This window comes from Eubalaena glacialis, chromosome 3 (assembly GCF_028564815.1).
Source record: "Eubalaena glacialis isolate mEubGla1 chromosome 3, mEubGla1.1.hap2.+ XY, whole genome shotgun sequence".
In the NCBI taxonomy this organism is placed as follows: Eukaryota; Metazoa; Chordata; class Mammalia; order Artiodactyla; family Balaenidae; genus Eubalaena; species Eubalaena glacialis.
In genome coordinates, this window is record NC_083718.1 from 22,300,128 (window position 1) to 22,312,755 (window position 12,628).

Here is a 12,628-nt window from a genome sequence, read left to right on the forward strand (position 1 = left end):
CTTGCAGAGCACAGGCTCCACAGCGACGCGCGGAGAGCACCGGGAGATGCTCCTGGAGGCTCCACTGTGTGTGCAGAGGACCTCGCTCGCATAAACGGGCCGCTTCTGATGGGAGCCACCATCCATCAGACTTAATGCACGTTTGAATTTAATTACTTTTGAGTAGTGAAGAGGGGCATGCTCTAAATCATCCATACCCTCTTGTCTGTTGCCTCCATAACCAATAATATGCATTTGGGAGCCATCAGGCAGGGTAGACCAGTGATCGGCAGCCTTGGAAGAAGGCATAGGCTGGAACCTGTGAACTTGGGCCTCATTGGCACATGCTACCAGGTGGCCAAGGTTGAGAAACCGGGGGAGCAGGAATTAGCACAGCAGGGCAAACGTACCCCTACATAATTAGAGTAATAGACTCCGGCTGGTGTAGCCCCAGACAGAACAAGTGGTTCCTAACCTTGGCTGCACATTGGAATCACCCCAGAGATTCTGCCATAATTGGTCTGGGCATGGAGATGTCTAAGAGCTCCCAGGTGTCCCTAGCGTGCAGCCGAGGAGAGGCTCGCTGGGCTGGGATGAGCTGGGGCCTGACTGTGTGCCAGCTGCATGGATGAGGCAGTCTCACAGCACACCCCGCCAGCCCCTGCCCACGAGGCCGCCGGGATAGCTGGGTGAGGCCTGGGACCGCAGCAGGAAACCGCAGATGTAAGTACGACCCTGATGACATGTCTCTCTAACCCAGCTGTAAATCACTGAGGAGGCACAGGAAAAGCTGGGAGCCAAAAAGATAAAGTTGGTGCTTCCTTTTCTTATCAGATATCAGGGCCTTTATTTCTGTCGGCTAGATAAACAGGAGCCTAAGTGAGCTACAGTCATCTTGTTTGGATCAGACCACCAGGCACACAAGGGGCAAAGGTCACCAATGTCCCCTTCCTGGCGGGTGGGACCCAAGTGTCTTTACCAGCTCTCTCAGGGTTAGCAGCTCACCGGATCCTGTGGGAGTTGGTTTGTGGGAGAACCGGCTTCCATCAAAGGAAGCACATGCCACCGGGTGCCCATCACGAAGGCAGCCCAGCTGTTCCTTACCAATGGGGACATCTCCATCAGTGTTCACATACCTCTTTGGGGACCTACAGGGCAGGAGAAAAGAGCATGTCACCTGAGGGTGCCGTGGGCCTCCCTTTGTGCCTTTGTGTCCCTCCCCACATCTGGCCCACAGACTGTGCAGTCCTGGGCCACTGGGAGGAATTCTGTGCTAAAGTGAGTCATCAGCATTTCTGAAACTGGAAAGTCATTGGTGAATTTTCAAGGCCATCTGTAGACTACTGAGCCCTAGAAATCCAAAAGGAAAAAAAAGGTTCTACTTTATTTTCATACTGTATAATCTACCAGGATCCCAAATGTTTGAGGAGTACTAACCTTGGGGTTTAAATGAGAACTAACATCTTACAGACCTGCAGACCTGGCCTCCAGATCAAGGGCTTGGCCAGAAAGGGGTCTCACTCAACTCGAGACATAATTTAATCACCATTGGCTACAGGGATTGGTCCAGGAATAGGCACGTGACCCAAGCTGAGTCCATCACAGACTTCTCTAGGATTTTCGAATTGGAACTAAGGGAAGGGGCCCCCTTGTTTTATGTGGGTGATATTAGAGAGACTGTGCAGAAAGCCAGACCAGGAAGATGGCATTGACACCAGAGGGGAGATGTGAAGAGAAAGGGTCCTGAGAGCAGGCACGTCCCCTGTCCTAAGCATCCCTGTCCTTGCCTGGGTTTGGTGACATGAGCTGGTAAATTCCTTTTTCACTAGTCTAGGTAGAGTTAGGTCCTGTTATTTGTAAATGGAAATGGTGATGCCCACAGGAGATCTCACATGCAGAGTGGGAGCCCTCCCATGCCAGAGAAGACTCTGAAGAGGGTTCAATCCCCCCTTGTCCTTTTCCCACCTTTGCCCCCCTCCCAAGCAGGCTTTTTTGACCAGAAGAGCAGGAAGGGCATTGTTTGTGGCTTAGGTCTGTGGGCAACTGCTAACTCTGACGGAAAAAAATTAGGGAAAATTTGGATCAGCTGGCATCCTCACCCTGGCACCCCCGTTTATAATTGGCAGCAGAGGTAGAAAAGTCTGCAGTCACTGTCACTCCTCTAAGTTTGCATCTAAAGCTAAAATCCCCCATGCAGAGGCCCCAGCTGTCTGGGAGAGCAGAGGTCCCCGGGGGATCTGCCTCCCAACTGCCTTCACCCCCTTGGCAGGGACTCTCAACCACCTCGGCTGTCTTTGCATTCACCCCGCCCACCGCCGCAGGCAATATGCTCTGAATCCACTGCCAAGAGTCCCCAGGCAGGAACTGAGCCAGCCAGCCAGGCCTCAGGTGGCACAAGTCCCCAGCCGCAGCATCCAGGCTGGAGAGCTGGCCAGCCTCGCCCACTGACGGATGGAAAGGGACAGTCACCTTTGAAATGCAAGATCCTGAATGCAAATGACAGGCCTGCGTGGCAGGAGCCTGTTGTCTCAGCAGGAAGATAACAGGGGAGAGAGAGAGGAGGCCAGACAAGCAGGGCTTTTTAGCCTTTGGGGGTTTCTGGCTGTTCCTCAATCAGTGTCAGTTTTCCCACCTCAAACCAGACTCCAGTTTGCAGACAGTTAAAGTCAGAAGAGGCAGTTCCAGGGGTCAGAGAACGGTACCCCCTGCAATCCCTACATGCCCTCTCTCCAACACCAGGTACTTTCTACAAGCCCAGGCACTGTCTCTACCCTCAGACACTCCCTACAGGGCTGTACACCTTCCTCACCCTAACGTTAAAGTGGCTGTGTTCACAGATGTCATGCTCTAATTTATATGCCTCTGGCTATAAGAAGAAGGTCCACGGATCACATCCATGGGGTTATTTTATAAGCAGCTGTAAACTAATGTCTGAAAAATTGACATGCCGTATATATTATTTACGAGAGCAAATGCCATGCCCACAAAGCTATTTCCGTGTGTTAGCTCACGTCCCTTTGAAAGAATGCTTTGTTGATCCGGTTATAGAAGGTAGAGCTGGTGGATGAAGAGCTGGTGGCCACAGTCCCCATTCAGCCCACCCTTTGGCCATGCCTGCCTCCTGCCTGCTCTCCCAAACTGTCACTTCCTCTCCAGCTGTCAAGAAGCACAGGGTGTCCCCTATGGCTGGAATGTTCTCCCTCGTCCACCTTTGAAATCCAGCTCATTTTTTGACGCCCTGATCAAATTCTCCTCCTCCACGAAGCTATCCCTCTCTGAGGAGACCTCAGCTCACCGTGTTGGTCCCCGTCATAGCAGATCTGACCTGCCCTGTAGTTAGTGAAGTGTGTGTGGTTTTCCCCTCTAGATTGTGAGCACCCTGAGGGCGATAACCTTGTGCTATTCCTCTGGATCTCAGCTTTCAGCACGGCACCTGGCACGTGGCAGATACGCCCTAAAGAAGTGTTGAATTGATATGCATAGGGTAATCGCTTTCTTGGTTTTTTTATCCTTATAAGCAAAAAATCTGTTTTGGTGCTACTTACATTCTAGGTGGGGATGGAAGGGACAAGCTGGAGTAGAATTGGAGCTTATTTATTTGAAATACTTTTCTCCAGCCATCAAGCAGCAATTATTTTCCAACTCCCATTCCTCCAACACAAAATACACACACATACACACACACACACACTAAACTCTAAAGCCCTAAGTTCCAAAATAAGAGAAAGAAAGGGGCTGGAGGTCACATGAGCTTGACAATTGCACTTTTCCTTACTGGTTTCTTATTACAGTACTTCTTTTTCATGCACTTACGTATACTGAGATGTTGGGCTTCCAGCCAGCTCTTGGTTTTTCTGTTTAGAATTGTATTTTTCCCAAGAAATTCACTTTTAACAAAATTCTATAAAAGCAACCACCATGAATCCCTCCGGAATTCGTTATAAAAAGTCTTTGCCTGTGTAAAATAAGTGGATTCCAGTTTGATCCTGGCTAGGCTTGTCAAGACCCAGAGGTCTTGCTTTAACCTACTTGTTAGGCTGTGAAATCTATAGAGGGGTGGTTACAGGGCAAACTGGGGTATTGAACCATGCACTGAAGCCTGAGCCCAGAGCCAGCTGTGACCTTCAATCCAGAGACACCAGAACTGAAAATGACCTGGGGCTCCTTTCACCCCAGCCCACGCCTTGTGTGTCCCAACAAGTGTTTCAAGGTTGCGCAGGGAGAAAGAGGATTTGTCTTTGGCTCCCTTCCCCCACTCTGTGATGTCCTCATACTCCTTGTGTCACCTTCTTGGCTCCTGTCCCCTGAGAAGCCTATGCCTGGAGAGAGTCTAATAAGTGTAGTTACACTGAACCCTCAATGACAGACAAAGCTTAATGAATTACACGTCTCAGTGTTAACAGTAGAGGTTTAAGCCAGAGGAATGAATCTCTAATTGTGGAATTCAGGCCTCAGTAAGGCCACTGGGGGAGGCATTTTGGGGAGCAAGGAAAATGTTTGATTAGGAACATCCAAACAATAAGAAAGATTCGCTTCAATTGCTGGCCAAAATATTCTAACCAAAGACATCAGGCGTGCCGTGATGGCTGACCCCAGCTCCAGAGTACCTTGTTGACAGCATAGCCGATGCTGAGCATGCCCTGTCCCATCCTCTTCTGTCGCCTGCGATTCTTCTGCATCAGCCCCAGCAGCACCGTGCAGCAGGGTTCACCAGTGCTCTCCTCCTGGTGGTCGTCCACCTCGTCCAAACAGATTTTGAACTGGGAATTGGTCCAGTAAGTGGCTAGAAGTCACCCAGGAGATGGTGGTTGCCCCCCAAGGGGGGTGAGGAGATCGGGAAGAATAGAATGAAAGGGAGGAATTTTGATCATCCCAAGGAAAGCATAACTCTGGCCAAACTGTCGGGTAAGCAGGCCTTGGCAAGTTTGCTTTACAAGGTGGTCAGCATTTCCTCCTATCTCCCTACCCCACCCACACACCAGCACACACACCCCACAGCATGTGGAAACTTTACACTCGTCCATTTGATCAACGAGGGCCCAGATATACTTGACGGGATATTCAAGGTCCCGTGGTCCCAGGGCTACACTGGGTCCCCCTGGGAAGGAAACTCCAAGTCTTCTGGGGAAATGATTAACATCTCCTTGTTCTCAGCCTGTGAAGAACTGGCCTGTGAAGATGAACCCATCTCCTGGAGGAAGGAGGTCTCTGGGGGAAAAAGCAGGTCCCTGGGACAGATGAGGACAAAGTCCAGCAAAGACTAGCTACCAAGGAGGCCTCTCCTGACAGACTATAAAAAGATGACCACTCTTGCCCTCCGGGAAGCCTGTCTGACGGGCCCCTGCTTCAGATCACAGCCCGAAACAGCCATGATTGCTGATCCTCTGTCCATTGATCCAGGGGCGCCACTAGATGGCGCAGCGTTGCAGCCAGTGATGAGGCACACTCCCTCAAGAGTACGTCATTTAATAATGCCCAAGGAATAATAATTGGCGATTAAGAAGCATGCCTGCCATACCACCTATGGATATTTTAAAACACTGCTTCATTTCAAATATGACCTTAAAAAAAAAAAATCTCTCCAAATAGTGACTGTACAAGCCAAAGCACAGAGAGGGCAAATGGGTCATCCAGGGGCACACAGCAATTCTATGACAGACTCAAGTGGCAGAGTATGATTGAGGAAGATAGGCTTGACAGCCATCTCCATGCCAGGGCCTCAATAATTTCAATAACGATGTGCCCTGGGGGAAGAAAGGGGTGGGGGAAGGAGGGAGTGCTTAGGTCCTCTAGATAAGGGTCCAACCTGATACAATAACAAGGCATTCACAGGTGACCAAGAGCCACTGGTTATTATATTTTCTTAACAATAAAATTACTTATTCAATTCCACCTTCCCAGAACTTCCACTTCCAGATTTTTTTTTAATCTAAGGCACAAGTGTGTGGATTTTAAAACAAATATCTGTCGATTCCAGAGGAGCCAGAGACAATTCTGTAATCTTCTATACTTACATCATTACCACAGGGCAGGAACAGTCCATCTCTTCCCGACAGCTAGCTGGCGGCACAGATGGGGTAGCGATTTCGTGCAGACAGATACCTTAGGCACCCCCTACAATTCCGAGCTCCCAAAATGATCCATGCAAATTTCCTACACATTTTCTAAGAGCTTGCTAATGGTGAGCATATTTTAATTTCTCCCAAATGCAACATTACTGCAATCCCTACATTTTTTGTTTACTCCTTAACAGAGCTAGAAGAAGAAAATGGGTCATAAAAATAACACATCCCATTTGTATAACACTACACCATTTACAAAGCGCTTCCGAAGCTGGGTATTATCCCTCCACTTTGACGATTGGGAAATTGAAGCTCAGAACAGGGAAATGACCCTCCCAGGGTCCCAGAGCTGTCGGACCGAGCATCTGAGCGACAGTGGCAGGAAAGGACCACCCTCCTTCCATCTCCGCCGTCAGAAATGGGAGCTCGGGTTGGATGGGGATAATGAACAAGAGACCCGGTCAGGACCCAGGACTGCACCCACATGGGATTTTATTCTAATGCTGCTTCCACGCCCTGAGCACAGGCCTGCAATGAGCTCTGTGGTGAGAACAAGACCCAGTGCTTACAAGTCGAAGTCAGTTAACAATGTTAACATCAGACCAGGAGGGACATGGGTCCTGGGGAGGTGGGAAGTGGAGAGGGTGGGTTTTACTTTCTTTCATTTCTCCTTAGAGATGTGGGGTTGTTTTTCGGAGTTTCTTGCTCTGCTGCTGCCTCAGCTGTTTCAACCTAGGAGGAGCCTATATGTGTAGATATTAGTGGTCTCCCGCGAACAGGGAAGGCTTCCCACCTTTAATAAGATGAGGGCCCGGGTTAGTGCAGAGGCAGCGGTTTGCGCCAGACTATCCCCACTAGGGAGGGAGTTCTGATGACGACCAGGGGAGTGGACAGTGGCCATTCGCACACCCTGTGTGTGGCCACCCCTGACCCAGGCTGTCTGACTCAGGTGCAAACAAAGCAGAATGGCCGCTCGGATGGATGCGGTCTACTGATACAGTGATGCCGAACCCGTGTCCTTCTAGCGCACCATTAGCCACTGTCCCAGGGTGCAGTGGGCCAGTTGCCAGCCAGCCGGGCCACATGGGGATGGAGGAAGCCCCAGAGAAAAACAAGAGGCCTTGGTGCAGGGTGACAAGAGCATGGTTAGTACGAAGAACAACGGCCTTGGGGGGCAAGGGGCAGGTGGGTGAAGCAGAGACAGTCTGAACACACAGACGCTAAAGAATGATGTTACCTGAGATCAGGTCCCGGGTGAATGGCTGCAGAGCTACCACCCACCACTACTGCCCTGGCCTCCAAGGCCCAGAAAGAAGCTGGGCCACCAAGGGGTGCCAGGAGCCAGAGAACAGAGTGCAAAGGCACTGTCCCAAGAATAACATATAAGGACGCCCAGCCCTGGGAGGACAAGCCAGAAGAAGGTGAGCACGGCAGCTCCCGCCTCACCTGGGTAGTTCTGGCAGCCGCCGGCAGTGGAGCCCCGTATCCAGCACCCGTTGAACAGAATCACGTTCCACTTGTGCACCTCCTCGCTGCTCAGGGAGTCCAGGGACAGGTGGCAGATCTCTAGCCCAGAGAACTGCCTCAAGAAATTCGAAAAAGACATCCTGGGGGCAGAGGGACCGGTGGGCTCTCAGTCGAGAAAGCTGGGCTGGAAAAGTGATGGAAGGCATGCCCCCTGGGCACGGGACGGAGCAAAAGCCGTGGGCTAACTCGCATCTTTCCTGCAGCCCACTGTACAAATATGCAGGGGACATTGACCACATTCCTCACCATTGTTAGCGTCTCCATTTTTCTTAGAGAACCCCCTCTCATATCTAACCAACCAGGCAAAGAGACTAAACCATAAACTGGAGAGACCCTGGCAGGTAAATTGAACCAATCCACCACCTCCAAGTTCCCTCCTGTTTAAATCTAACTGGTGTTAAAGTGGGAGCCTAGAGATGGCCCCTAAACCACGTCATATTCTTAGCGGTGTCCCTATTATCTTCCTTAGCCCATGAGTGAAGGAAGTTATCTTATTTTGATGCTATGCTAAATCTTGGACTTAAAGAGATAGGAGCAGTGCTCCTATTTCACTGGAAAGATATGGAAACTGAGGAAGACAAGCTGATAGCTAATCCGTGTTGAGGCCCACATATCTTGGTTTCAATGCTTTAGACATACTGGTACGGAGGTAGAACTACTCCGGGGTAAAAGGGGGAGGAGAAAGAAGCCCTCCTGGCTGGGAACCGTGTTGAATTCCTGGAACACCTAGAGAGAGCTGCCCGCCTGTGAACCAGGAACGGACCCACAAATAAGGGGACAGCACTCCCTCGGATGACTCTCACCAGAACTCTCCAGCCTCGGCTTTCTTGTCCAGCTTTTCTTTCTGCCTGGGATCTATGTAATTCCACTCTGGTGCACTGGGAAAGAAAGAATAAAATTTAAAGTTTTTTTTAAAGGAAGCAGAGGTGATCATTCCTGAAGGGTTCGCTGCAGTGCAAGCTGTTTACTGCAGCTCAACTTCCCCCTGAGAAATGGGGAATACCGAAATGATAGCCGGGGGTGGGAGTTGGGTGTAGCCTGGGGAAGGGACGGAACTCCACGGGCACTAGCAGGGTGACCCCAGACATGCAGCAGGAACACTGCTCCATGGCTTTTCTCTAAGTTCACTCTCCAGGCAAGTTTTACATTCATGTGTGATTCGGCCCCCCAGGCCCTGATCACAGGCCTAGGCAAGTCCAAGGCAGGAGCTGTGAGAATGGCCGTCACAGGCCACTCCACCCCTTCTCAGTTGGTGAGACGTCCTTCTGGCTTATCTATCAGTCTGAAGTGAAGATACTGTGAGAGGGTCTGAGCATCTCTGGGCACATGAACATGGTCCCCTTCCTGAGCCTGCAAAATGACGATCAGGCCCAGTTTTGTGACAGTTTCCATGAAGTAATGTCACCCTGTGAGGCCTCCTGCTGGTGGTCTTTCCATGGCAATACCCACATAATTTGTTGAAATGCCATTTCCAGATACCTGACCTTTAAGAAGGTTTTCCTGAAATATGTATGCAACGCTAAATAACTGAGCAGTATCTAGATCCATCTTTAAAAAATCCCTTCCCTGATTGCTTTCAGCAAAACGTGAAGACCTCCCCGTCGCTGCATAAAAGCTGGGGCATACCCAAGCCCAGATTCTTCCTCCAGGGGGGCTCTCAGGACCCCTAGGGATCAGGGAGGGGAGCACCCAGGGCCTATTTGGTTCATGAAAATAGTCATTGGATCAGACCAAACCCCAGGGGCTTCCCTGGTGGCATAGTGGTTGAGAATCCACCTGCCAATGCAGGGGACACGGGTTCGATCCCTGGTCTGGGAAGATCCCACATGCTGCGGAGCAACTAAGCCCGTGCGCCACAACTACTGAGCCTGTGCTCTAGAGCCCACGAGCCACAACTACTGAGTGCATGTGCCACAACTACTGAAGCCCGCGCGCCTAGAGCCCATGCTCCACAACGAGAGAAGCCACCGCAATGAGAAGCCCGCGCACCACAACGAAGAGTAGCCCCCGTTCGCCGCAACTAGAGAAAGCCCGCGCGCAGCAACGAAGACCCAAGACAGCCAAAAATAAATTAATTAAATAAATAAATTTGTTAAAAAAAAAAAAAGAGCCAAACCTCAGAATGTGCTTGTTATAAACAAAGATTAGGGGAATAGCTGGAGACTATGAGATCTGACCTAAATCTCCCAGTTAGTTTTTTGAAACTTAAAAAAAAAAAAAAGTTTTAATTTAAAGACATTGGGCTGAGACTAGGGATGTTACCTCAGAGATGCAGTGCCCTCCTCCCCCAGCAGCCATGTACCCCCGGCTGCATCTCCAGATGGAGCCTGCGGGGCTTGCCTGTCGTCACCTCACACCCTTGGACCTGTCCCAGCCTGTTAGGGACTGAGCAGCGTCGGGGAAAGGAGATAAAGTCACGTAAGCCCCGTAAGCAGCTTGGGAAGCAGCTGCTTAAAATGGCCAAAACTGGGGTTTCAATTTCATTCAGCCATGACATCCTTTTGGGGCAGTTGGCAGAACTAAGGTTTTGGGTTTTGCTCCATCATAGGCAGGAGAATGAAACATCTTTAATATAAGAGGCGATCCGTGGCCCCGGGGACATGTGTTTCTTCATGACACAAACCTGAAGGGAAGTACCAGTTACGAGCACTAATGATGTGTGATTAGTTCATAAATGTAATAAAGTTCCCTTCCAAAGCCCTGGTGGCATCATGCAGTGTGGACAGCACGTATGAGGTACATACGAGGCTTAAGGATGTGCTGGGGGGGCGAGTTGTTATTATGACCATTCCCACTTCTGGTGGCTCTTCATCAGTGACACTGGCCAATTCTCCATCCTTCCCCAGCGCCAACCTGCCTCCCCCGTGCCAGCAGTGCTAACTAGGATGGAAACTGGGCCATGCTCTCTCCATCCTCCTGTACCACGGTGGCATCGATTCCAGGTCACAGCTGTCCCAGGACACCACAGGAGGCCTCTGTGTCCTGGCACCGTCTCTGACTGGCTGCCACTCTCCACTGTGAGAGGTCTGGGCCCCTCCGTTCATTAATGGCTTTGTCGGGAGAGATCAATACCCGCCCGTAACGAGCTCTGGCGGAGCGGGCGCCACTCCCACTCATCCTCACTGCCTCTGGCGGCCAGTGGCTCCTAGGATCCAGTTCCGCTTTCTAGGCACGTTTCTTCTTGACGCTGAGGGGTTTGGCCTTTGTCAGAGTGACCAGGCTTTGTGGAGTGGAAAGAATCCGATCGAGAGTGATGGGTCTCACCTTTGGATGACCGCGGTGGTGGGTAGAAAAGAAGCCAACCCTCCGGCGCTCAGCAAAATTCCACTGAGCTGCCAAACTTGCAAATGCCAAAGCAGAGCAAGGAATCGAAGGCTACAACTGAGTGGATTTTGTTTGGCTTTTCCCCACCTGGAACCATCTAACACTCTTTTCTGAACAGGCCGTGTGGTTTGTGGACGGAAAGTGCTGCCGAGCGTACTCCACTGTGGGTCTCACGATCACTGCGTGTTTTGCATGATGCCTTCCCGCAGAGGGAGATGAGTACGGGCGGAGGGAGGAAAGAACCTACACATCGCTCCAGGCCCCCATCCATTCCACTTCGCCCCACGGGTTCCGGAGTCTGATCAGCTTCTCTGGATGACCCCGGAAATCCACCTGCAAGGGCCACAGACAAGGGCAGCTGAATCACCGCGCATACCCCTGCTGCCCTGCGTTCATGTCCTTGCCTGAGCGGACCTGCATTCAATTCCTCAAATGCCCCTAAACAACCACTTTTATTTTCTTTTAACACATGTTTTCAAGCCTTAGCTAACTATTTTCCACAATCTGTTTGAATAAATAGTAAGTCCAGCATAAAAACAAGTGTTTATCTGCTTTAACTTGTATTAAAATTTGATAGTTGACTAACACTGACTCAGTTCTTAATATATGAGACCTATTGATAATCAATGCCCTCCAAAAAATACTGAGAGCAGAGCAGTTAGCATTTTTTGAGCAGGTAGTATGAACTAGGCATGGAGCTGGGCATTTCAGATGCATTATCACCTCTTTTAAACCTCACCACAGTCCTATAAACTGGGTGCTGTTATTATCTTCATTTTCATCTCTCTCAAAACTCTGAGACCCAGAGAGAGTAGATATATGTATATGTATAACTGATTCACTTTGGTGTACACCTGAAACTAACACAACATTGTAAATCAACTATACTCCAATAAAAATTTTAAAAAACAAACAAGCAAACAAAAAAACCTCTGAGACCCAGCCAGAGGGGTTGAGTTATCCAAGATTACCTGGTTAGTAAGTAGTAGATGGAGGACAGGCACCCAGGCAGTCTGTCTCAAAGCCCATAGTGGGAAATCCATACATCCACCTTCCCCTATTGTCTACGGAACACTCACCAGGAGCCCCCATGTGTGCCTTTGCATACACGTGCAAACACGATGGACCGTTCTGTCTTCAGTGTCTGACCTTCCTTTGTACCCTCCGTCATGCCCTCGCCCAGTGTTTACATATACGTGCTCAATTCATATTTGGGAATTGACTTCATTAAAGAGCGTATTTGTGAAACACAAACACGTAATGAACATTCATGCCTTTTTAATAAATAACAAAAACTGAGACAACCACTGCATTTCCTTTTTTGCCTTGGCCATCAGGAAACCCAAAACAAAATTAATTTCTCAACTGGAGCACTGTCTTTAGCCTAGATTGTCTGGTGTATTTTACCTTTGTTGTATGGTTTTATTGTGTCTATGCTTTTCATTGTAAACCACTGCACATCCTTTTTGGAGGTAGGCAGACTATAGTAAATAGAAATAATGAAAAGTTCAGCCCATGCTTTCTCCTTGGGTTGGAATGTAAGGAATACTTGCGTTCCTTCCCACTGTCACACCCCAGCTTGAAAGTTGGGGCAGGTTTTACTGTCGTTTCCTCTTAGGAGAGCCTATGGGTTTCCACTGCTTTACCTGTACAAACATACTTTTTTTTTTTTTTTGCCATATAACATACAGTAAGATATATTTTTTTAATGCTTTTCTTTTTTTTCAATTTATTTA

The 12,628-nt window shown here is 49.5% G+C and overlaps 1 protein-coding gene across 2 annotated transcripts in view; it reads right to left on the reverse strand.

Moving 5' to 3' along the window:
• CAPN8 (calpain 8) overlaps positions 1-12,628 on the reverse strand; it is a 72,417-nt gene that overhangs the window by 23,163 nt on the left and 36,626 nt on the right. For both annotated transcript variants that reach the window (XM_061185340.1, XM_061185339.1), the window contains exons 7-11: positions 11,140-11,225; positions 8,372-8,446; positions 7,488-7,648; positions 4,587-4,762; positions 1,116-1,127 (exon numbers count right to left, since the gene is read on the reverse strand). In XM_061185340.1, coding sequence (XP_061041323.1) covers positions 1,116-1,127; positions 4,587-4,762; positions 7,488-7,648; positions 8,372-8,446; positions 11,140-11,225 — 510 coding nt within the window. The remainder of the gene's footprint in view (positions 1-1,115; positions 1,128-4,586; positions 4,763-7,487; positions 7,649-8,371; positions 8,447-11,139; positions 11,226-12,628) is intronic.